At 35.2% G+C, this 25,531-nt stretch overlaps 1 protein-coding gene across 5 annotated transcripts in view; it reads right to left on the bottom strand.

The window, feature by feature from the left end:
* Window positions 1-25,531, bottom strand: part of DMXL1 (Dmx like 1) — a 174,990-nt gene that overhangs the window by 59,448 nt on the left and 90,011 nt on the right. For all 5 annotated transcript variants that reach the window (XM_001087590.5, XM_028849674.2, XM_078005121.1 and 2 more), the window contains 9 exons: window positions 23,712-23,881; window positions 23,098-23,195; window positions 21,616-21,781; window positions 20,552-20,813; window positions 17,332-18,422; window positions 16,316-16,507; window positions 13,070-13,146; window positions 10,911-11,038; window positions 10,172-10,420 (listed from right to left, as the gene is read on the bottom strand). In XM_001087590.5, coding sequence (XP_001087590.3) covers window positions 10,172-10,420; window positions 10,911-11,038; window positions 13,070-13,146; window positions 16,316-16,507; window positions 17,332-18,422; window positions 20,552-20,813; window positions 21,616-21,781; window positions 23,098-23,195; window positions 23,712-23,881 — 2,433 coding nt within the window. The remainder of the gene's footprint in view (window positions 1-10,171; window positions 10,421-10,910; window positions 11,039-13,069; window positions 13,147-16,315; window positions 16,508-17,331; window positions 18,423-20,551; window positions 20,814-21,615; window positions 21,782-23,097; window positions 23,196-23,711; window positions 23,882-25,531) is intronic.

Genomic DNA, 25,531 nt, shown 5'->3' with positions numbered 1-25,531 from the left:
ATCTCTGAAAAAAATAAAATGTACAATGTTAAATTAATAGATTTTTGCCAAGATTGCTATGTCATAAAAATAGTTTTCTTTTTTTCTTTTACTGACCCATTGGTAGATAAAAATAGTTTTAAAGGTAAAACATGAGAGTTTTTAAAGACAGAAAACACTTGAAACTACAAGTTGTGAATCCAGTCATGTGACATGAAAATATTAACCACACTGGGAGCAAACATTTAAAATTTACAGACTCAACACCAGGAAGTAGAAAACCACTTATTAAAACACTTTTTGGCTGGGTGCGGGGGCTCATGCCTGTAATCCCAGCACTTTGCGAGGCAGAGGTGGGCAGATAACCTGAGGTCAGGAGTTCGAGACCAGCCTGGCCAACATGGTGAAACCCTGACTTCACTAAAAATACAAAAATGAGCCAGGCGTGGTGGCATGTGCCTGTAATCCCAGCTACTCAGGAGGCTGAGGCATGAGTATTGCTTGAACCTGGGAGGGGGAGGTTGCAGTGAGCCAAGATTATGCCTGGGCGACAAAGCAAGACTCTGTCTCAAACAACCACCACCACCACCACCACCCTTTTCATGAAGCAGGACCAAAGGAAAAAAAAAATTGGCAGTTTTACAGTAATGAACGTGTATTACTTTAGATGTTTTAACTAAAAGGACGTTAGTGATGTCACCCAGCAAACAAGAAATGACCTGTGACTTGTCAATAGGGTAGTTACTCCCTCTTCTTTGTCCTCCAATTGTAGGAAGACTTCAGGCAATTTTATGCTTGAATCCTGTTAGGTCAGATTGGTTGTGAAGTTTAGGGGCACCAATTCAAACTATAGCTGCTGGGGTGTTCAACTGGTTGTTTTTGAAAATGCTAATAATCAAATATCAAGAACATTTGCCACTCCTTGGGTGAAAACTAACTCTACTGTTCTATTATTATGGGAAAACAGCTACTTTATTAGTAACAGAAGAAAAAAATAGTATTAGGGAGAAATTAAGAGCAACCTGAACACAGAGTTTATGAATTTTAAGAGGTGTAGGGAGGCTATAAAGTGACTGAAGAAAAACTAAGGCATTCACAGGAAAAACAGAATCATGTCCTGACATAAATTTAAAAAATAAGTTTCAGTTGCTTTCCCAGGAAGTACTTTTTAAAACAAAGTTTCCATGTCAAGACAGTAGACTGTACAGACAAATATACCTTCCTTCCCTTAAGAATCGTTTCCTCACCCTCAGAATATCTGTAATGTGGTTTTCTAATAATTATAAAAATAACTCCCCAAAGAACTCAAAACAGAAATGGAGAAATGGTTAACAGGCTACACACAGGGAAGGGGAGGAGCAGAGGAATAAGAAAACATTCCTTTCTATAAATTTTTCTGTACTACTAGACTCGTTACCACACACATATATTGCTGTGATTAAAACTAAAATATAAGGGGAAAGTTAAGTTAATATTTATTTTTAGGTTTATCATTTAAAATCAGCACAACGAAATTAATATTCTGAACCTAGATTTAAATGTCATTTCTTTAAAAACTGAACTTAGAGTTCAAGACCCGCCTGGGCAACATGACGAAACCTAGTCTCTACAAAAAAACACAAAAATTAGCTGGGCATGGTGGCGCATGCCTGTAGTCCCAGCTACTTGGGAGGATCTCTTGAGCCCAGGAGGTGGAGGGTGCAGTGAGCTGAGATCACACCATTGCACTCCAGCCTGGGCAACAGAACCAGATCCCGTCTCAACAACAAAACAAACAACAAAAAAACTGAACTTAAAGTAACCAGCAGGCCTCATTCTCTACTTCTTAATCTAAGGCACCCATATCCACAGAGCTATTCATGAGTTTGCCAGAGGATACACGAAGCTTCAGGAGAAACATCAGTCTGGACCTTCAAACTGAGCCCCAAAATATGGAAAAGATAAAAATCATGTAAGTTTAAGGCAAAACAGATTTCAAATTTATTTCTTGCTTTCAGCAAGCCAATTCAGTCTAAGTCTTCAGTCTCCTAAGAGGTATATATTAACCTTTCTTTATCTTCAGGTAAAAAGTGTGAGGACTACAAATGTACATGAACACTAAGTGTAAAACAAATCCTCAAAATTAAATGTAAAACATGATTTTCCAACTAAACTTCAACTATTCCAAAAATAAAAGGATTAAAGAAGCAATTAATTGAACGTACTTCTTAATCCTCAAAGAATAAGATTAGTGATTGAAAAAAAAAAAAAGAAGTCTGGCCAGGCACAGTGGATCATGCCTGTAATCCCAGCACTTTGGGAGGCTGAGGCAGGCAGATCACATGAGGCCAGGAGTTTGAGACCAGCCTGGCCAAAATGGCAAAACACAGTCTCTACCAAAAATATAAAAATTAGCCAAGTGTCGTGGTGTGCACCTGTACTCCCAGCTGCTTGGGAGGCTGAGATATAAGAATCACCTGAACCTGGGAGGCAGAGGTTGCAGTGAGCCAAGATCATGCCAGTGCACTCCAGCCTGGGTGACAGAGTGAGACTCTGTCTCAAAAAAAAAAAAAAAAAAAAAAAAGTCTGGAATATGATACTATCCAGCTTTTAGAAAGATTGACCCTCAAAGTCTTCCTAGTATCATTACCATACACAGTATCTTGAACATGGCTCCATAAATATCTATAAAAATGAAATAATAAATATCAATAGAAAGTGATGATTTGTCTCCAAAACACAGAGCAAGGCAGTCTCCACGGTAGTTGGTGTACAAAATGATTCACTGGACTATGGAAGGAAAATACCACAACTTCTATTTAGATTTATTTTTTGATAAATAGGGGAAAATGGCAGAAGGAGAAGGGAATGAGGTAGTGGAGAAGAAGAAAGGGACAGGAGAAGAAAGGGACGGGGAAGAAGTAGAGGGAAAGGAGAAGGGACAAGAAGAAAGGAGAGATGGGAGCAGAGGGACAGGAAAGCAGAGGAAAGAAGGGGAGGAAGGAAAGTAGGAGAAGAAACTAAATTTTGTCAATGTTTAACATCTGGATAGATAGCAGTAGACATAAATATACATATATTGAGAATTTGGTCAAGCATGTTTTATGGATAAGGTAATGTATTCAAAAGCCTGAAGTCACTGCCCTAGAGTTGTACTTACTTTTCAATCACCCTGAATGCCACAATACGGTTCTGTATATAAGATATCACCCAAACTCAACAAACTTATTGAAAATGTGAATGGAGTATACACCCACAATGGAATATTCAGCCTTAAAAAGGAAATTCTGTTGTAAGCTACAACATGGATGAACATTATACTAGGTGAAATAAGCCAGTCACAAAAAGTCAAAGCACTATATAATTCCACTTATATGAGGTATATAAAGTAATCAAATTCCTGGAAACAGAGTAGAATGGTGATTACCAGGGATTGTACGAAGTAGGGAAACTGTTTAATGGGTATAGTTTCAGATTCACAAGACGAAAAAGTTCCAGAGATTTGTTTCATCACAATAGACTTACCACTAAACTATATACTTAAAAATGGCTCACTTGGTAAATTTTATATCATGTGTTTTTAGTCATAATAAAAAAATTGGAATGGAGAAAATATATTCAAGCCATTTTGCTGCAGGACTTAGGACTGCCAGAAATACTAGAAAACTGGGTTGAAGAGAGAGATCCCATGATTGGTCTCAGTAAGGTACACAGAAATATTGAATGAAGCAGGGCATGGTGGCTCACACCTGTAAACCCAGCACTTTGGGAGGTTGAGGTGGGAAGATCACTTCAGTCCGGGAGTCCAAGACCAGCCTGGGTATAGTGAGACCTTGTCTCTACAAAAATAAAACTTAAAAAATTGACTAGGCTAATCAATGATGGCATGCACCTGTAGTCCCAGCTACCTGGGGCACTGAGGTGGAAGGATCACTTGAGCCCAAGAGGCCAAGGCTGCAATGAGCTGTGATCGCACCACTGCACTCCAGCCTGGGCGATAGAGCAAGACCCTGCCTCAAAAAAAAAAAAAAAGAAGAAAACAGGAATGAGGGAGTCTAGGTCAGATAAATGAATGTTGTATTTCTTACAAGGTTAGTTTCTTCTTTTGTCATCCGGCTTTACCAGTGAAATAAAACAATAATTACATGTAAAAATCTATACATGCACACTTCTTGGACTTTCTTTTATCTTTTATGCTTTCTCTACTCTTATATAAAAATTTGCCTTCCTGAGTCATTTGTAAAATTAATGAATAGAATACTTTTTAAACTTTAAATTAAAATTTACATTTTATGGTCTTCCATGAAAAGTCTAACAAAAAAATGTACTCCTGGCCAGGCGTGGTGGCTCACATTTGTAATCCCAGCACTTTAGGAGGCCAAGGCAGGCAGATCACTGGTGGTCAGGAGTTTGAGACCAGCCTGGCCCGTCTCTACCAAAAACTACAAAAATCAGCTGGGTGTGGTGGTGCATGCCTGTAATCCCAGCTGCTTGGGAGGCTGAGGTGGGAGAATCACTTGAACTCAGGAGGCGGAGGCTGTGTGCTGAGACCACGCCACTGCACTCCAACCTGGACGACAGAATGAGACTCTGTCTCAAAAAGAAAAGAATAGGAAAAAAAAAGCATTCCCTTCCACAGAATTAGTTAGTTTGAAGTTCAGCAGTCTTTTAAAAGTTCCTTATAATAAACCACCAGTTAAATGTTTGGCATATTCAATTATATCTTAAATCACCTATTTTGTTTTACATTTTACTATGCTCAAGTCTTAGCTCTTCCAGTCAAGATATTTTGCCGTTTTGCTTATTTTGCTAAAGGAATGATAGCAATGATGTGATAATCTTTGAATACTGAATATAGAACTTTTATTTTTATAAAAATTTTATAAGAAAAAGCAAAACATGGATTTTCTGATCTGTTTTAGCATAAGTCAGAAATAAACTTTATGTCTAGAATATCATTAGCAATCTCATAGTAAAAAATATATGACATGCTTACCACAAATAAAATATTTATTTTATATTTCCATTCCTCAACTTGGAGACATAAAAAAATCATTACTATGAATTTATTAAGATAGATAATTCACAGTTCATATAAATGCAAGTATCACAAAACACAATAAAATTTCTTTAAAACGTTGTTTTATTTATAATATAGAATAAAAAGCAAAAGTATGGATTTCTAACTGTTAGCAGAAAAAGTAATTTTTTGAAAATTGCTATTTCTTAGCTGGTTATCTTCTTTAAAAACGACCACAGTAACAAAATAATTCAGAGCTCCATGAACATATACTTGCACTACAGTTTTAGTTAATTAGAAAAATCAAACTCTTCCATAACATATAAAGTGGAATTCACAAAAAAAGATTTAATTAAAAATTAATTCATGTACATTAACATTTTTGTTAAGAATTTTGACCTGCCAGACTAGCATCTAATAAAAATCTATCATTTTCTTCAGTTATGAAGCTTAAGTTATCTTTAAATATTATGTTACTACAAGAATACATTAAGTATATAATAGCTATATAGAATGAAATATAATCTAGTTCATGAGGCCATCATTGCAAGGAAAATTTAAATCCAAATTTATAACAGAACAAGGAAAACAAATGATGGCTTTCAAATTCCTCTCATAATACAGTACCGAAACTTATGGAACACTTTTTAGAAAACATGTTTAAGGGTATTTTATCTTCAACATACAATGTATTTCGTCTTCAATATACAATGTATTTCAACATACATGTACTTCATCTTCAATATACAATGCTTTGACACTGGTTTGAGTCGTCAGGAAGATGAAATATTCTAGATTTATCAGCTTTCATTGGCCAAATATAAAAGATAAAAAATTTTAAATATACATTAATTTTAACTGGATTCAAGTTGACTTTTCTTTTTTTTTTTTTTTTTTTTTTTGAGACGGAGTCTCGCTCTGTCGCCCAGGCTGGAGTGCACTGGCCGGATCTCAGCTCACTGCAAGCTCCGCCTCCCGGGTTTACGCCATTCTCCTGCCTCAGCCTCCCGAGTAGCTGGGACTACAGGCGCCCGCCACCTCGCCCGGCTAAGTTTTTGTATTTTTTTTAGTAGAGACGGGGTTTCACCGTGTCAGCCAGGATGGTCTCGATCTCCTGACCTCGTGATCCGCCCGTCTCGGCCTCCCAAAGTGCTGGGATTACAGGCTTGAGCCACCGCGCCCGGCCTCAAGTTGACTTTTCTAAAATACACTGTTTTATTCCCTTGGTCAACAATGTATATTGAACATTACTTAATGCAATTAGACTCTTGGGACATCATAATTACGATTAGCAGTAATCCAAACACACAGAACTGCTTACCTACAACCTAAAATTTATCAGGTTGCTGTCCTGCCTCGGTAAGTTTTCAGGGCAACATAATAATGCCTTCGAAAAACTGAGATTTCTGAACTTTATATTAAAAGCCAATGCTGCTAGTTCCTTGTCTTGATTGACTTTCTGTTCTGAAATTTTCTCTCTCTAGTTTTCAGTGGATCCCTACTCCATAGGACCTTCACTTCTTTCCCTTTCTCTTTCTTCCTGCTCCTTTTTTCTTTTTTGAGATGGAGTCTTGCTCTCTTGCCCAGGCTGGAGTGCAGTGGCACAATCTCAGCTCACTGCAACCTCCACCTCCCAGGTTCAAGCGATCCTCCTGCCTCAGCCTCCCGAGTAGCTCGGTCTATAGGCGTGCGCCACCACACCCGGCTAATTTTTGTAGAGACAGTGTTTCACCTTGTTGGTCAGGCTGGTCTCAAACTCCTGACCTAGCTGATCTGCCCACCTACGCCTCCCAGAATGCTGGGATTACAGGTGTGAGCCATCACACCCAGCTTTCCTGCTCCTTTTCCAATTAGATCGGCTTTGAAACCAGCAGGCCTTTAGTTTTCATTATTCAGTGAATATATTCCTTTTTTTTCTGGTTAGCAAATGGACAAATTGTACCATTCATGTTTTCTTTAAGTACTCCTTCAGTTACTTCCATGATTGTATTTAGAATACTTTCTGGGTACTCAAGGACAGATGAGCACCATATAACCTGGATATGACTCTATCCAGCCCTACCACTAAGTGAACAATATGTTTTCAGTATTCCTTATTATTGATTGAGGCTAAACATATAGATGCAGATTAAATTTTAGGTCACTTTATTTTTTACTTGGGGTTAAATAAGTGGTAGGATACAGCTTATGACGGACTTATAATGGCTCCCCAAAATAATTTATGTAATGGTATTTTTGCCTACAACCAACAACTAGAGGGGTTAATAAGATTGGTGCAAAAGTAACTGTGGTTTTTGCCATTGCTTTTGCACCAACCTTATACAAAGATCAACCTGGACTTTCAGTCAGGTTCTTTACATACATCTGTGCTCAGGAAAATAGAAGAAATTGAGACCTGATGGCTAGTTAATAAGAACGGATTTTTCATTTTCTTTTTATGGATATCTGGACATTCCTTAGCAATAATTTACCCCTTTGTAAACATTTTACATCAACAAGATCACAGTCTTAACAAATGAATTTTTCTCAGAACATATTAAAAACATGGTCAAAATTAATTTACCAATTTTTAATTTAAAATTAAACTCAACAGAGCTGTGGATCTTACTTCCCTTGACTTTGAAAGTTTTTCCTTAATTGAATTCAGATATCTCAAGTATAAATACAGTCCAAGGCAAATTTCATGTGAAATTAGTCTTTAAAAAAAAATCTATACAAAAAGCACAATAAGCAACTTTTTAAAAAACAGAAAAGGAATGTTACAAAAACTAAAAATACTTAATATTTTAATAAGCAAAGGTAAATTTGTTAAATAAGATAAATTTGCATATGAAATCTGACATGCATAAGAAGAAAAAGAAGAAGTAAATAAGTTTAATTTAAGGCAAATGGCAGGGACCAGAGAGATAAAACTGTCATCAAAGTAGTAAGTGAAGTGTGATAGGTGGATGAGTACTAGGCAGGATGGTATCAGGCTTCTGGAGAAGTCATGTTAGCATTCTACATATTCAGAATTTTGCAACAGCAAAAACTGTATTAGCCCCTAGATTTGTTCAAGGAAGCTAAGGGCCATGGCAGGGAAGATTATAAATTATCCCTCTGATGCCATTTATACTATTTCATAAGTACAATTTGTGGTTAGGTCAAATACTTTAAGAGACTCATGGTGAACTCTATGTCCCAAAATATTAACTTTAGTTGTTCTTAAAACCTGAAATTCTTTTAACAGGGAAGGCAAATATTCTATTCCAAATAGAGCAATAATAAAGTGTTTCTACTTGTAAAGCAGGGGATGGCAAATTGCAATCCAACAGATAAATAATGTTTTATTAGAACACAGCTATACTCATCTGTTTACAAATGGTCTATGGTTGCTTTTGTGCTACAAGGGCAGAACTAAATAGTTGTGAGATACCAAATGGACTCCAAAACCTAAAATATATATTTGCTTTTTTACAGAAAAAGCTGATTGAACTCTGCTCTAAGTTATAAACTGAATTTGCCTCATGGTAAGTATTATACATAAAGGAATTCCTGCCTGTTTTTTCTTGGTGGAAGAAAGAGGCAGGACCCAGACTAGAAAGTATGAGAGTCCTAGGTAACTGAAGAAACAATTTCAATTAAGGAGAGGAAGTAGAAGCTAGGCCATCATGATTTTTTGCTATATAGTCATGCAGGGCCACAGCTTAGTGGAAACTGCTTCTGAAAAGTATAATTTATGCCAACATTGCTACTAATAACTTTTAAATATTTTAACAAGATAGTAACTTTTCTAACTTCTTTTTAATATAGCTTCATTCAAAGAATATTTATCAATCATGGTATAGATTTTGGCAATAATTTTCTCCTAAATAATGAAGCCGAATTCAAGTTTTTCTTATTCTCTCATGTCCCTCACCAACTGCTTAACCTCCCAAAACATATATATATCCAAGCCCACATACACCTATATGTCCAAGCATATGTTCAGTGTAAACGTCAGGGAAGAAGTGAATGAAAATTCATGAAGAGACAAATCATTTTGCTGAGTTTCTCTCTTAAATGTACGCATAGGGCTTTTTTTTGGAAAAACATTTAACATTTTCAATTTATTCAACATCAGTAGAGAATGAAATAAGTTTTCAGGTACTATATATTAAAAATAAACCTACTCCTCATGCCCTCCACAATTGAAAAACCAAGATTATCACACATGGGCTAACACATGAAAAAAAATACAATTTTAACATTAGAAAGTTTTTAAAAGGGGATATAATTGTTTAAAATATTTACTTTTCACTTAGAAAAAAATATTAACTTTTCATCACTTAAATCACTTAAATATTCACTTAAAATATTTACTTTTCATCATGAACACTTAGAAATCCAAAAACTCTAATGGCCGGAATCATACTATGCAAATCATAAAGCAGCCTAATTTGAAATGTTTTTCTAGTCATTTCAAGCCATAGTCTGATTTTCTATGATTAGCACTGACAGTGTTTCATTTTTACACATTTTAAAATGTTAAAGTCTAAGGGTCAGAGATATAAAAAACAAAGAATTTAAAAGCAGAATAAAATAGCAGAGAGAGTTTTCTAAACTGCTAATCATTGTTTTAAATCAAAAATATGGCTTGATCAAAGGAAACTTCTCAATTTTCTATAAATGCCAAACAAAATAAAACTGGCCCACTGTACCCCAGCCCCTCAAAACAACACAAAGCAAGCTGAATGATAAAAGCCTATTTCTAAAGCTCATATCTTGCCTGCAAGACTGGGAGGGCTATGAGAACTGATGGCTGAAAGAGCTTTGGAAAAGCCCACACATTCCATGGAGAATACCACTACCTGGTGGGGGCTAGGCATAGCAAAGTGCCTTCCTGCCAAAGAAAGAAGAAAGAATCTGTATTTGGGATAGAACAAAAACCAATATTACAGTGTGTTTCAAAACAGATGAAAGTTTCAATAGTAAAATATTTAATAAATTTACATAAGATCATCGTTCTAATTGTTGGTACAGGAATATCTTAAAGATTAAAAACTGCACCAGAAACTTTAATACTGCATTTTACCATATAACTATTTGTTCATGCTTTCACAAATGGTCTGTAACAAGAACTTTCTATAACTAAATTAAAATGTAATTACATTTGAGAATGATATCACTCAGATAAATAAAGCTTCAGTCTTAAAAAAATTTTTTTTAACTCACCAGGTAAAGCTTTTGAATGTGTCTGTTCTTTGCTAGGAACATGTGCACCTCCACCAAATACAGCGGACCACATTTTTTCATTTAGAGGATGGGCCACAATCCGAAATAGCTCATTACTTGAATGTGTGGCCAGGCCATGGATGAAGAGACTAAGATACACTGCTGTGAGAATTTCACAGAGCAAGACTGTAAGCCCTGACTGGGCTTCCTCGCCAGAAGAATTCAAAAGTCGAATTAGACAAGTTATTCCTAGAACAACAAACAAACATAGCTGTCACCGACCATAAATTTTTAAAATTAAAAATTAACTATATTTTCCTAATTTTAGGAAAAAATGTATTGTATCAGGATTTAATACTGTATGTTCTTCCCCAGATTCATAGAGTAGTAGCAGTTATTACAGTTAATGCACAAATAGGCTATTTGAGAGAAACATTAAAATCTTTAATGACTGAGATCTGATAGATAAAATTTCATAGACATGTTTTTCCAGTATGACAAAAGCAAAATGATTTAAAAAATGGTATTACAAAACATTTGAGTCATATTAGTATAACGATCACGGAATACTAATGTTAAGTAACTGTATAATTCAGAATGAGTGGTGAATACTGAACTGGTATCAATTCTAACGATATTTAATAATGATTATCAAGCGGCAAAACTAAAATCGTCTTTTTACTTATCTAAGATTATAAACAAGACTAAGAAAAAAATGATCTACACATAAAAATTATACCTGGCCACTGAGCTGGTGATGTATTGGGAGTTATTGCTTCATCTAAGCTTCCTGTTTTCAAAGAATGTCGATGAGGAAGCAGTACCGTCTGATATACCATTCCAGTAAACTGATTTGTTTGAAACGAACTAAGAGAAGAAAACAATATTTAAATCTATAAACTGTATATAATATTTTCATGTTTCAGATCTAATTTCAAGACTATCAATTTCTGCTTATTGATTATACTGCTAGTACATCTAAGTACTATACTGTACAGTCTAGTGCTATATGAAAACAAAGTATTCTTTAAGTGTAAATATACACATTTTCTAAATTAAAACACATTTTAAGAGATAGAGTAAGTACAAATGAGAAAACTAAATCGCTATGTACCACAAGTAGCAAGCTTACATATTTGACTTAAAAACATAGTTATCTGGTTGAAAATGAAGTCACTTTAGGCTTCCTTTTATGTATAATGGCTAGTTTACCCTACATCAGGCACTGTAGCAGGTACTAGGCATATAAGGAATAACAATGTTTCTGTCCCTATAAAATTTACTCTAATAGGGGAACAAAACACAAATAATGTTATCATACTGCTCTTAAAAGATGAAACCTATGCATACGATGCTATCAAGGCAAAATAGAGGAGTATTTCACACAATTTGAGAATTCAGAATAAGCTTCCCCAAGTAAAAGATGCAAAGCGAAGACTAACAGATGAATGAACAAAAAAACTTGCAGCTTGACATACACTATGAAATAATTCTGACAGAAAATGGTGTAAGGAATTATGTTAAGTCCTTTAGAAATGCCTACATCATACATTAAGTACATGAATATAATACTTAAATATATCACATTTATTGGTGTAAATGTGTTATGATCGGCAAATCTCATTGGTTATAACATTGTGATGCCTTTGTAGTTTCTCTTTACTTTCCAGTTTCAAGATGGCAGAGTAACAACAAAAAAAACCTCCCTCATTCCTACAGAAATCATAGATAGGAAAGATAAAAAGAAGTTAATGAAAATAAAGTCTAAATAATAAGAAACTGAATTACTGAAGGATCAGGGTTAACGAAATCAAGTTGAAGCTACCTTGGGAAATACACAACCAGGGTGGTAAGTAAGGCTACCCACAGAAAATTCAAAAACAAAATTGATAGACAACCAAAAATCAATAAGGAGGGCTGACACCATGTAAGAAATAACAAACTCAACAAAAGATCTTCACCTGAGAAACCCAATTTATCAGTAAATTAAAGTACTTCATACTCAAAAAAATTTTTTAAATCAAGAAATGTTATAGAAACAGAAGCAACTATTAAATTCAATGAGATCTTGAAAACGAAAAACAGTATTTCTAAAATATAAATTCTTGCTAAATAAGACAGGATATTGCTGAATAATGAATCCGTGTTTGGAAAATGAAGCTAGAATTTATCCTGAAATGAAACAAAAAGAGATAAAGAAAAGGAACATAGGATGGGAAAGTTAAAAGAACATTAAGAAATGACCCAGAAGTTGCAATATCTGTTTAACAGGAAAGATAGAAAAGAGATGAGACAATATTTGAAGAAATAGAGTATTTCAAAGAACTAAAGATAGATACAGAAAGACCCCAGAGGGTAACAAACTATTTTTTTAAAGCCTAGATAAATTACAGTAAAACTTTATAACATAAAGAGAAATACAGAGAAATATCCCATACATCAATTATTTGGTAAAATTTTCTCAATTCCAAGTTACTTCCTCCCCTGTGCTCCCTGAACCTGTTACTATCTACCGTTTCATTGTAGTTACCATTTTAGTACTATGCCATATTACATACATATCATTTATCAGCTCACATGTTTGTCTCTAACTAGACTGACCCTAAGAAATAGACCTTATTTTATTATTTGCATTAAAATTCTCAGTGCCAATCACAATGTCTGACATAAGGCACTGATCAGTAATAGGCTGCTAAATAAGTTATACTGAATAAAGGTTTGAGATTCATTTGCCATAAAAATTTCAAAGATGAACAAAAAGTACTCAAAACCTCAACCATACGCTGTTTGCATTATTTAAAATAGACTGTTTTATATAGTTCTAAATCACTAACATACAAAATATGAAACCTCATTGCTTACTGTAAGCATTCTTAAATTTCATAAAAAGATAGTTACCTGTAGTTATGACTACCACAAAGGCACTGATAAATACAAGCAGAAAGTGAGGCTGCTAAAGTATGCATTACATATACCTGGAAAACAAAAACAAAATTAAGTATAACCTTTTTAAAGTACAGATTTTTTTTTCAAGACCTACTATAATCAGCATTCTTAAAAGAATGAAAAAATTTTTGATTATTTGCCTTCATAAACTATTTCCATTTTTTCTATAACACTCATTTTTATCTACATGAGTCTCACTACAGAAAATTTAAACAAAACACACTTAAGCCTTTAGCAGAAATTATAAAACACACATTTGCTGCCTAATTTCTTTTTCTAGAGCAAAGGGGAACAGATGTCAGCTCTCCAGTAGAGCATGAACCGTGTATTAAAGTAAGCCCTCCAACACTCAATCTGCTTTTTCCTCAACCAAAATACGAAGAGACAGTCTGATAACTGACAGTTCACCAATGGACAGGTCACTGAAGAATATGCTACCACATATTCTAGTTACCTTAGAAAACAATTTGAAGAGACTGAAACTAGAGAAAAGAGAAAGGATATAAGGTATGAAAGGCAGTAACTGAAAGGCAGTGAAGTCAGGCATTTGTTTTAAGGAAGAGAAGACTCGAAACATGGCATGGCAAGTGCCGTCACATTAGGTAGAACTGAGGATGAAGGAGAAGTTTCAGCTAGGTAAGAAAGCAAACTAGACTAGAATATTCTGATTGTGAAGTATGCCAGTCTTTTTGTAGATAAAAATGGAGAATGACATATCAAATCTAATTGCCAAATTTTCCTTGAAATGTCAATAAAACGTGGTATGAATTAAAAGATAATATAAAATTGAAGATGACAAAAACTATGTATGGGACTTGCAAAAATGATCACAATATTTTGCAGCTTCTGCAAGAGAGAATTGGACCTACTTCTCCACTCACTGTATCTAAGCTGGGCTTGACTTGTTCGACCAAGAGGACCCAACAGAAGTAAAGTGTGAGTTCTGAATCTATACTTCAAAAGGCCTTGCAAATTATATTCTTGCTGCTCTTGAACCCCTGAAACTACCACGTGAAAAAAATCTAGGTGTGACTGGGCCATGGGGTGCACAGACATTTGATCGAACGTTATTTTGGATGTCTGTGAGATGTTTTCAGGTGAGACAAACATTTGAATCAGACTGATTAAAGCAGATTGTGCTCTGTAATGTGAGTAGACTCAACTGACAAGACCTGAAAAGAACAAAAAGGCTGAGTAACTCGCGTCTAACTGCACTGAGCTGGAATATTGTTTTTCCTGTCTTCAGACTTGAACTAAAACATCAACTCTTTTTGGGTCTTCAGCCTGCTGACTTTCTGACCTGAACTTAAATCATAGCTCTCTTGGTTCTCAGGCCTTCTGATTTGGACTGGAACTACACCTTCAGCTCTCCTGGGTCTCCAACTTGCCAACTGCAGATCTTGGGACTTTTCAGCCTCCAAAACCACATAAACCAATTCCTTATAATAAATCTCTCATTATATACATACACATACATACTGATTCTGTTTCTTTGGTGAACCCAGACCAATATATTAGGCTTGCCTGCTGGAGGATGAGATATATATGACTCAGATTCTCCTGTCAGTGCTGTCAACATGTGCCAACCACCAGAAATGTAAATGATACCATCTTAAATCATCTAGAACCCAATTAATCCACCAGTTGACCAAAGATGAATGAGAGAGTCCAGACATTAGTACAGCTGGCCCAAACCAAAGAACTAATGAACCAACCCACAGAATCATGAGCAAAATAAATGATGGCTTTTTAAGCCACAAATGTTTCAGGATAGGTTTTTTTTTTTTTTGCGGGGGTGGTGGGTGGGCGCAGAGTTTTGTTCTTGTTGCCCAGGTTGGAGCGCAAAGGTGCGATATTGGCTCACCGCAACCTCTGCCTCCCGGGTTCAAGCAATTCTCCTGCTTCAGCCTCCCGAGTAGCTGGGATTACAGGCATGTGCCACTATGCCCGGCTAATTTTTTGTATTTTCAGTAGAGACAAGGTTTCTCCATGTTGGTCAGGCTGGTCTCCAATTCCTGACCTCAGGTGATCTGCCCACCTTGGCCTCCCAAAGTGCTGGTATTAGAGGCATGAACCACCACGCTGGCCTCAGGACAGTTCTTAAGCAGCAAAAGCTAACTGATACACCACAGGTATGCTATAATTTGAGTTTTAAATATGAAATATAATTTGGCTAAAATGAGCACAATCTGAAAGAAATTAAATTCCAAACTGTATAATAAGCACTATGGGCATTTATACTACAGAGCAGTACAGAAAAATAAGTAGTGAAATTCAATTGCAAGGATTAAGGTAACTAAAGAGGCTAAAATTGTAGGAGAGTCCACCATCAGGCAAACAGAAAATCAAATTGGTGTGATATAACCTGTGAGGTGGATGAGAGCTACATGATAGTCTATTAAAAAAACAAACGAACACTCAGAAACAACTCTAGGGATATATGAAAATAGTCAATGTCAGTTATACTTCAAAAGATTTCAATATGTCTGGAAAGTAAAGATAAAATGCGACATTAACAGCAGATAGAGTAACGATGAATAGGATGCTTTGGTGGATTAGACAATCAACTATAACAATATAATTAGTTGCATGCATTAGTATCACACAAGGAGCATCTTTAAAAATATACATTCCTGGGACATACTCTCACAGACTGATTCAATAAGTTTGGAGTGAACTTGAGAATCCAGACTTTTAACAAGCACTGCAGGTGATTCTGTTGTAGCTGGTTCACAAAGTACTGCCTACCCTAGAGGAATAATGGGGGCAAATAGTTCACATTATCCCTAAAATGTGGATTTCTTTAATATTAATAAGGGAAAACTTCATTTGCATACTAGTGCCTTTACATTAAAATATTAAATTTCTATATTTAAAAAACAATGAGCTTTTTGGTTAAATGTACTACTAAAGCAATCACTCATATTCACCTATTTTTCTCAAAGCAGCTAGACTAAATAAGCACTGTGATAAAAAAAAAATTTCAAGAACTCTATTGGGTATAAGTAACAGGAGTAAGATAAGCCAGTCTACAACCAGAAGATTTCTTTAATAGGAATCAACATAAACTTGATAAGGTAACAATTGCTATGCTTAGTCTGATGTTTAAAATTACTTTAAAAAAAAAAACCTTAATATTTATCTTGCAGTTCTATCACTGTATAGATGAATTGAAAGCTTGAAACCAAGCATACTTACTTTATTGCTTTGGATATCAGGGTGGGGTGGTGAATCAAAGTTTATTATGGCATGGAGAATATCATGTGTTAGATTACTAAGGTGCAATAATGGATTGGCAACTACTGTTTTGGCATTGGCTGTACAAGCAAAGAGGAGAGGCACTGAGGTTTGCTCTGACAGAGGGCTAGAAAATAGCGGTTCTGACGTTTCCTTAAAAACAAAGAGGGATAAAACGTTAACCAACTATTTATAGTTACAAACCATTACTTCAGTAAATCAAGGGCTCTCTAAAACACTTCAAAACAATTAAAAAATAAAAGCATAATAGAAACTTAGAGTTAGAAGGGATGTGAAGAAGTCTGCATTCCAATAATCATATTTAAAAACAAGACATTGGCCAGGCGCGGTGGCTCACGCCTGTAATCTCAGCACTTTGGGAGGCCGAGGCGGGCGGATCATGAGGTCAGGAGATCGAGATCATCCTAGCTAACATGGTGAAACCCCGTCTCTACTAAAAATACAAAAAATTAGCTGGGCTTGGTGGCGAGCGCCTGTAGTCCCAGGTACTCAGGAGGCTGAGGCAGGAGAATGGCCTGTACCTGGGAGGCGGAGCTTGCAGTGAGCCGAGACAGTGCCACTGCACTCCAGCCTAGGCAACAGAGCAAGACTCCATCTCAAAAAAAAAAAAAAAAAAAAAAAAAAAAAAAAAAAAAAGACATTTGAGGGGGGACAGAGAAGGAAAACAAAAACAAGACAATATCCTTTTGCAATAAGAAGTCTGTCACCCTACAAGGCATTCAGACAACACTTTGGAGTGTGAATAAAGCAGGTCATAAGGCCTGATACTGAATTGCCTGAAACTACTATAAATACCCATCTTTACTAATTCATAATATGAAGGACCACACAAAAGGGAGCATTCCCTAAAGCGACTGTAATGAAGAAAATCAAGTCTTAGTATTCAAAACCAGAAAAGCAACACCAAAAACAGATTTGGACATGTACTATTTTTGACTATCAAGTAAATTACATACCTGCTGAGATTCTTGCAAAAGCAAAATCAATTCCATTCTTACAGATGCAAGACCCCCACCATGGGATCCATGAAGTATGCAGTAACTAAGAAACATTCTCAAAAGTGACTGATACTTCAAGAGCCACTGTCTTTTTTCCTGAAAATTTTCTCTCAGTTGTTTCACTTTCATTTGATGAGGCAAATCTTCAGCATCTTCATTTAATCCAAATTCACCTTCATTTCTGCCAAATGCAGACTGTAGTTCTTCAGCATCTGAGCAAAAGTCACAAGTCCTCTGAAGAGCTATCACCTCTTTTTCAAGCCAGTGGTATAGTTGGTAACGCAATTTTCCACCATCTATTTCATAGCCGGTAGATAAAGTACGAAGTTCTACTGTGAGAATCTTTAAACATGCTCTAAATTTTAATTGAACTGCAATTATATCTTCTGATGGATTTATAAGGTCATTTTCATCTAGTGTGCTGAAAGATTCTGTGTAGTTAGAACTTACATCATCTAACTTTTTATCTGTTTTTCTCTGTAAAGGTTTTAGTTCTTTCATTGAAATAGGGACATCCTCATTTTCTTCATCATTATCACTGTCCCATTTTAACTCTAAAGAGTCATCCTGAAATACAACACTTGGTTGGCTCCAGTCAAAAGAAAGAGTAGAGTTTGATTGCTTCTCTGAGGAACCCTCTGAAGAAGATCCAAAACCATTTATCAGTGACTGTGACCAATCAATGGCAGAAGACTTATCTTCCCTTGCATCCAACTTTAATGGAGAAGAAGGAGAACTGTCTTTACTAGTATCCAGAAAACTAGAAGCTCTACAAAAAGGTCTTGTTTTCTTGATGACTTTAGGCATCTTTGATAATACTTCCAAAGCCAACATCGGGCAGCCAGCTTTTAAATGAGCACTGGCAGTAGTAAAAAATAATCGTCTTTCACTTAAATTAATTGTTCCTGCCAGTCCACTTTTTCCTGTTAGACTCATATGTGTGGAAAATGTATCAGATGATCCAAAATGACGTCTCAGCAAAAGAGGATGTGTTCTTAGATAATTGTAGAAATTAAAAACTGTAGGATTACAGGCTGATAAAACTTGATCTGAAAGTAAATTCATTTTATGAGCCAAGAAAAATTGTTCAAGAGTTGAACTGTGTGTGTGTATCACAGTGTCTTTTCTCTCTACTATGACACCTTCATCTACAGGGTCTTTTGACAAAATTTTACTAATAGGCCACAATGATCCATGGCACTGAAGAGACAGCATCATATGTATAATGGACATGTTCTAACAAAGTAGGAAAACAAAGATTATGCTTCTTTCCCATTGAAACAAATCTCTTCAGGTAACATTCTAGGATAATTTAAAACATCCAGTTATAGACTCTTAGTTCTTTTTCTCCTACTTCCCTGGATACTTCTCCTCAGTCTGCTTTGCTAGTCCTCATCTTCTCTACCTTTGAACGCTGAGAGTCTCCTGGGGTTTAACTGCTGACTTATTTTCTATATATATTTCCTGAGTTGAATTCATATAGTCCCATGACTTTCAATAACATCTACACGCTGATAACTTGGACGTCATCTCTATCTCCAGTCCCAACTTCACACTGAAAATCTAAACTCCTGTATCCAAAAGCCTACATTTCATTTCTACTTACATGTACTGCTTCAGGACCTTTTTATTTAGCGTGCCCTTGACTAAAACCACTCTTTACCTATATCTACATTGATTAACTCATTTCAACCAGTTCTCTGCTCAAAGTTCACCTTATCAGAGAAAGCTTCATGATCTAAAACAGTACTTCCCCGTATCATTTACCTATTGTTCAATCTAACAAGCCAAGAGTTACCTTTGATTCCTAATTCCTTTACACTCCATATCAAATCCAGTCCTATCTAATCAATCTTAAAATCATATCCCAAACCCAACCACCTCTCTCTGCCTCCATTCCAATCATTCTGGTTAAAGCCACTATTATTATTTTTTTGCAATTTTCTTCTAGAATAATACAAGTTTAATTGATAATAAAAGTATATAAAAATGTACAAATGTACTAGTCCCAAATCAAAATACAATTTTTACATTAATACGTGTAAGTATGAGAAAAGGTCAGGTGCAATGGCTCAGGCCGGGCGCAGTGGCTCACGCCTGTAATCCCAGCACTTTGGGAGGCCGAGGCGGGCAGATCACGAGGTCAGGAGATCAAGACCATCCTGGCTAACACGGTGAAACCCCATCTCTACTAAAAATACAAAAAATTAGCTGGGTGTGGTTGGGGGCACCAGTAGTCCCAGCTACTTGGGAGGCTGAGGCATGAGACGCCAGGTGTTTGAGATGAGTCAGGGCAACAAAGCAAGATACGGCATCTAAATTTTTTTTTTTTTTAAATAAAAACACTTAGAAAGTGGCTGGAAAAGGCATTTACATTTTCCTTCATTACACAGAGGCTAGTTTGAAAATCTTTAGCTTAAATGGCTAGGAGACTTAAACAAATGAGTCAACCAGCTTTCTCAAAGGTTTAGAAAGTAAGACAAAGGCCACTTCCTGATTAAATGATACCACATCACAATCTATAAACTAGACCCTTTTCCAATTGGTATTCCAAATAATATAATATGTATTTTATCAGCTACCAAACACAATTCAATCTATGAAAAAATATCTGAACAGTAAATCTCCTTTTTATACGCATCTATATAAAGAATTCCATTTTATACTGGCCTCTGAGAAAGCTTTAACAAAGAGGATTTCTAAAAGAAAAGTTACTAGTAGACTCAAAAGAGTACATAAGCTCTACCAGTTCATAACAAGACAGTCAAAAAGTTTATCTAGCTAAAGATTTTCTAATCGTATCACTTAAGTCAACCTTTTTTTACACTGAACACATTTTTCACTATAAGAATTCTAAAACTGATTGACAAACACACTAAATTCAACCTAAGATTTAAAAACTGGTTTTATAGCAGTATTTCTTCAATATGTTTACATTCAAGTGTTGACAATATTTATGTTCAATAAATCTATTTTGTAAAAACAGAAAATCCAAAGTTACTTGTTTTCAAAGGATTTATCTTTCTGGAGGAAAAAAACAAACAACCAACCAAAAACTGTTATAAAGACCATGAATTCAATTTGTTTGTATTACCCTTACCATCTAATAGAGTGATCTGCACATGTAGCAATTACCAATAATACTCTTAATCATTAACATCTTAGAAGTGCAGCTTACCATCATTCTCTCTGATAGGTTGCTTTATTAATGTTTCCAGAGCACCACTATAATCTTCCAAAATCCAATATGCCATGCTCCGAAGAAAAGGATCATGATGCATATTTATGTTCAATGAACACCGTTTGCTGACAGGAGAATCGATTCCCAAAACTTTTTTATGTAAAATAGATTTATATGTTGCAGATGTATCAAATTCAGACTCATAGAGTCTTGCTATTACAAGAGCCAACTGAATGTCATTCAATTTCTCAAGACACACCTTTAAAAAAAAATTGTTTTTAAATAAGCAGGAGCAGGTTTCATTTTAGTATAAATTCAGTTAACTCACTAATAACTGGAAAAATATAAGGCTTTATAAATATCCAAAATTAGCAAAGAAGGATAAGAAACAAAACATATGCTGCTTGCTTTTACCAAATCTACTTGACAACATTTAATATTTGCAAATCTACCTTCTAGTACTAAATGTATATATGTGCAAAAATTAAACTAAATGAGGAAATAATGGATAATTTAAATGATATCAATTTAAGCTATATTATTTTATTTTTGTCTTGAACCTCTATTAGTTTCCATCCACCCCGGGAGACTTGAGTCTCCATATTAAAAGGATATTTTGAATTACTTGTATGAAACTGAGCAAAAGGACAATTTGAGACAAATGTTATATCTTAAATATTCATAATTTTTTTAAAGTTTACTAAGAAATAATCAGTTAAGGATTTTCTAACATTCATCAAATAATACAGAGCCAGATATGGGGTTCAAATAAGTTTAAATTGGTAGGACAAACCTTTTAATTTTTTGAATATTCTTAAGAGTCAAATCAATTACCTATCTCAACCAACTAACAAACACCATTTGGTTAATCTTAATTCTGTATAAATACCATTCAAGTTAACAAATTTTTAAATGTCTCTATTAAATATTAACAGTTATTTTAGATATTTGGCCTTGTGTTATTTCCAATAAAGTTGAATTTAAAAAAATTAAAATTTAAGCACTATAGAGCTTTAAAAGATGACATTGCTATTCTTTGTTATTTAAATTTCATTAATTACCTCAATTGCATCTCTGAGGCAACCAGCTAAAAGAAAAAATGCTGCAGAATGTTCAAATCTTTGTTTGCCTAGCAAAGAAAAAGCATTCTTTAAAGCTGCTTTACGCCACCTTTCATCCTCAAAATTGTGTCCAAAAAACTGTGTCATCCTGGTGTTTTTTTCAGCTCTATACACGAAAAAAAAAAAAAAATGGTATGAAAATTTTGGAATACAATTTTTTTTACATCAGAATCAATTTTCTTAAGTTAGGATTTGGCTAAGGCTCAATAGAAACATCTGCCAGTTCATACCTTACTATATATCTGCTTCTTTTCCCAGTAAAAATTATATTAAGTAAACATTTGTTACATAAATCTCAGAGATTACAAAAAGTTTTTCTTTCAAAATACAAAGAAAACTACATTAGCAGGACTGTGAAAATTACTTTTACATCCATCCAAAATGTTTAATTTATATTAACTTGTGTGCCACCATTGAAACTCATCAGTAACTTTTCACCCCTGCCCATCTGAGAATGACCTAAGAGATAAAAATCTAAAGAATGTGCCTTGAATCAAAACCACCATAAATCATCAAGTCTCTTCCCCCCAAAGGTTGCTGCTCATGTGGGTCATCTGAAAATAAATTCAAACAAATGATGAACTATTTATGGTAATCATGTTCACCAGTCTTGCTGAGAAATGAGAGAGAAAAATTCTAAGCGAATTCAGCTCAGAAAGAAGGTGGGGCCCACAGGAAGGAGGTAGTTTTGTGGGGTACGCTGGCCCATAGCACAGAGGTAGGTGCCTGTTCCAGACTCCACCAATTAATTCCTCTCCTTCTATGTCCCAAGTATAAGTTTCTGGTTTAGTTACCTGATATGTTTTGGCTGTGTCCCCACCCAAATCTCATCTTGAATCCCCACGTGCTGTGGGAAGGACCCAGTGGGAGGTAACTGAATCATGGGGACAAGTCCTTCCCATGCTATTCTTGTGATAGTGAATAAGCCTCAAGAGACTTGATGGTTTTACAAAGAGGAGTTTCCCTGCCTAAGCTCTCTTTTGTCTTGTCTGCTGCCATGGGACATGCCTTTCACCTTCTGCCATGATTGTGAGGCCTTCCCAGCCACGTGGAACTGTATGTCCAATAAACCTCTTTCTTTTGTAAAATGCCCAGTCTTAGGTATTTCTTTATTAGCAGCATGAAAACGGACTAATACATTACCTTTGCTTTATAGGAGCATGAGAAGTTCTTAAGCAAAATATTGTTTCTGGATTGATAAATCTGAAAATTAATTAAACTGACCTCATCAGGTTTCTTCCACTCTGAAAAACACTTGGGGCTTTTTCCTTATGAAATCTCTCTCTTAAATACAAAACAACTAAGAATCTACATGAATCAACATCATGAACAACAAATCTTATTTCATTCATTTACTTCTTATGAACAGGTTTTCACATTAAAGCTTTTTTTTTTTTTTTTTTTTTTTTTTTTTTTACCTACCTATATAATCCCCAAATCACAGCTTTCTTTTTCATTGCAAGGTAAAAAATGGCAGCATCTAAAGGATCATTCTTTCTATAAAAGGCTGCTTTAGCTACCTATAATCAAAAAATATTGATCAAAAATTCACAGAAACAGTTTTGAACAAGTAATTTCCTTCATATGCAAGGCTGGCACATATCCACTGAATGTTTAATAAAATTTTAAAAATATGTACATGAATAATGTGTGCATGTATATATAAAATAGTAAGAAAAGTGACTTATAGTGGTGGCTTCAATGGTTACAGAGAAGAAATAATAGGACTATTGCCTTTCATTACAAGTTATTTTGTACTATTTTTACATTTTTCTAAACATATACACATATTATTTTCTAAAGATCAGACATATACTACTAACAAGTGTGTCAATTAAAAACTTGGGAATTAGAATACACATTTTAAAACTTTAGGTATTTTGAAATACGTTATAAATGAAATATAAATAAAGACTATTCAAAAGTCTTTTGCCGCTTCAAAAACAAAAGGGAGTAATGGCAGAGAAGATATGAAATGCCATTTAAAGAAATGTCCAAAAAGTATTAATTCACTTATACAAAAATAAAACACTTACTTTTTCTATGCATTTGCGTAAGATGCGAGTATTCCGGACCCACCACCCCACACCCATAGCTCTTAATTCAGACCAAGTGGGATCATCTTTCTGCATGGCTGGCAACATGTTCAGCAGTTCTTCTTCTGCTACTGAGTGAAATGCCCAAGCAAAATGACTTGTAGACAGGCCTGAAGAAATGTCAAAAACGATGTTTATAAAAAATATAAATACGCTTATATGATTATCAGAAATGTATGTTCCATATTTTCAATATAAATGTGTAAACTTCTATGAGATTCACAGTTTAAGATTAGAAATATGGGCTTTTTAAAATTTTTGCTTCTTCAAACAACTATATCACTACAATGAGCATATATATGTTTTGTAGAAATAGCATATTTTTTTGAAAGGAAAAGAAAAAATGCTTATGGCAAATTCCACTGTGCTAATGTATTTATGATCCTTTTTTAAAAATGAGAAACACTTAAAGCATTATTTTATGTTGATATATTTCTATCTTCAAAGCTGCTTTTCACCTTCCTTTGGTCAACATTTGTTTTGTGGATGTAATTCCAAGGAATTAATAAAAAAGAATCAAGTAAGCAGTTCAGGTTGATGAATTAGGAATAGCACTGTAAAGACTCCAGAATCTGAATGCATACATTAAATTCCAGCTCCAGCTGGGAGTGGTGGCTTACACCTATAATCCCAGCACTTTGGGAGGCCTAGGTGGGTATATCACTTGTGGTCAGAAGTTTGAGACCAGCCTGGTCAACATGGTGAAAACCCTGTCTCTACTTAAAAAACATACAATTAGGCCAGGAGCGATGGCTCATGCCCGTACTCCCAGCACTTTCGGAGGCCGAGGTGGGCAGATCACAAGAGCAGGAGATCGAGACCATCCTGGCTAACACGGTGAAACCCCATCTCTACTAAAAATACAAAAAATTAGCCAGGTGTGGTGGTGGGCGCCTGTAGTCTCAGCTACTCGGGAGGCTGAGGCAGGAGAATGGCGTGAACCCGGGAGGCAGAGCTTGCAGTGAGCCGGGATTGTGCCACTGCACTCCAGACTGGACAACAGAGCGAGACTCTGTCTCAAAAACAAAACAAAACAAAACCATACAATTAGCCAGACAGGTGGTATGTGCCTGTAATCCCAGGTACTGAGGAAGTTGAGGCAGAAAAATCGCTTGAACTGGGGAAGCAGAGGTGGCAGTGAGCCAAGATTATGCCACTGCACTCCAGCCTTGGTGACAGAGTAAGGCTGTGTCTCAAAAATGAAAATAAAAATAAAATTCCAGCTCTATTGTTACTATTAAGTTGGTACAAAAGTAACTGCAGGTGGTTTCGGCCATTAAAAAAGGCAAAAACTGCAATTGCTTTTGTACCAGCCTAATATATTCATATAATCTTAGATAAGACACATTGTCTCTAAATGCCTCAATTTCTCTGTATATAAAATGCAAATAATCATGGAACTATCTTCATATAATCTTAGATAAGATACATTGTCTCTAAATGCCTCAATTTCTCTGTATATAAAATGCAAATAATCATGGAACTATCTTATAACATAGTTTTGATAATTAAATAATATAGTTATAAAATTTAGAATAGAATCTGTCACACAGTAATTATTACTCCATATCACCATATTAGTAAGATATTTGTATATTTATACATCATCATTTATGTCAGTAATTCTCTCAACCCGATGTAATACACATGTTTATTGCTCTGCTTCTATTTTGACTTTTCATAATATATTTTGTTTAGCATTACTAGGTAAAGTAAATAATTAACTATAGGATGTGGCTTTGAGATACACGGCCTCAAAT

The sequence above is a fragment of the Macaca mulatta genome, chromosome 6, assembly GCF_049350105.2.
Source record: "Macaca mulatta isolate MMU2019108-1 chromosome 6, T2T-MMU8v2.0, whole genome shotgun sequence".
NCBI classification, from domain to species: Eukaryota; Metazoa; Chordata; class Mammalia; order Primates; family Cercopithecidae; genus Macaca; species Macaca mulatta.
Note: the sequence above shows the minus strand (reverse complement) of the source record. Positions and strands in the feature narration are given on the sequence as shown.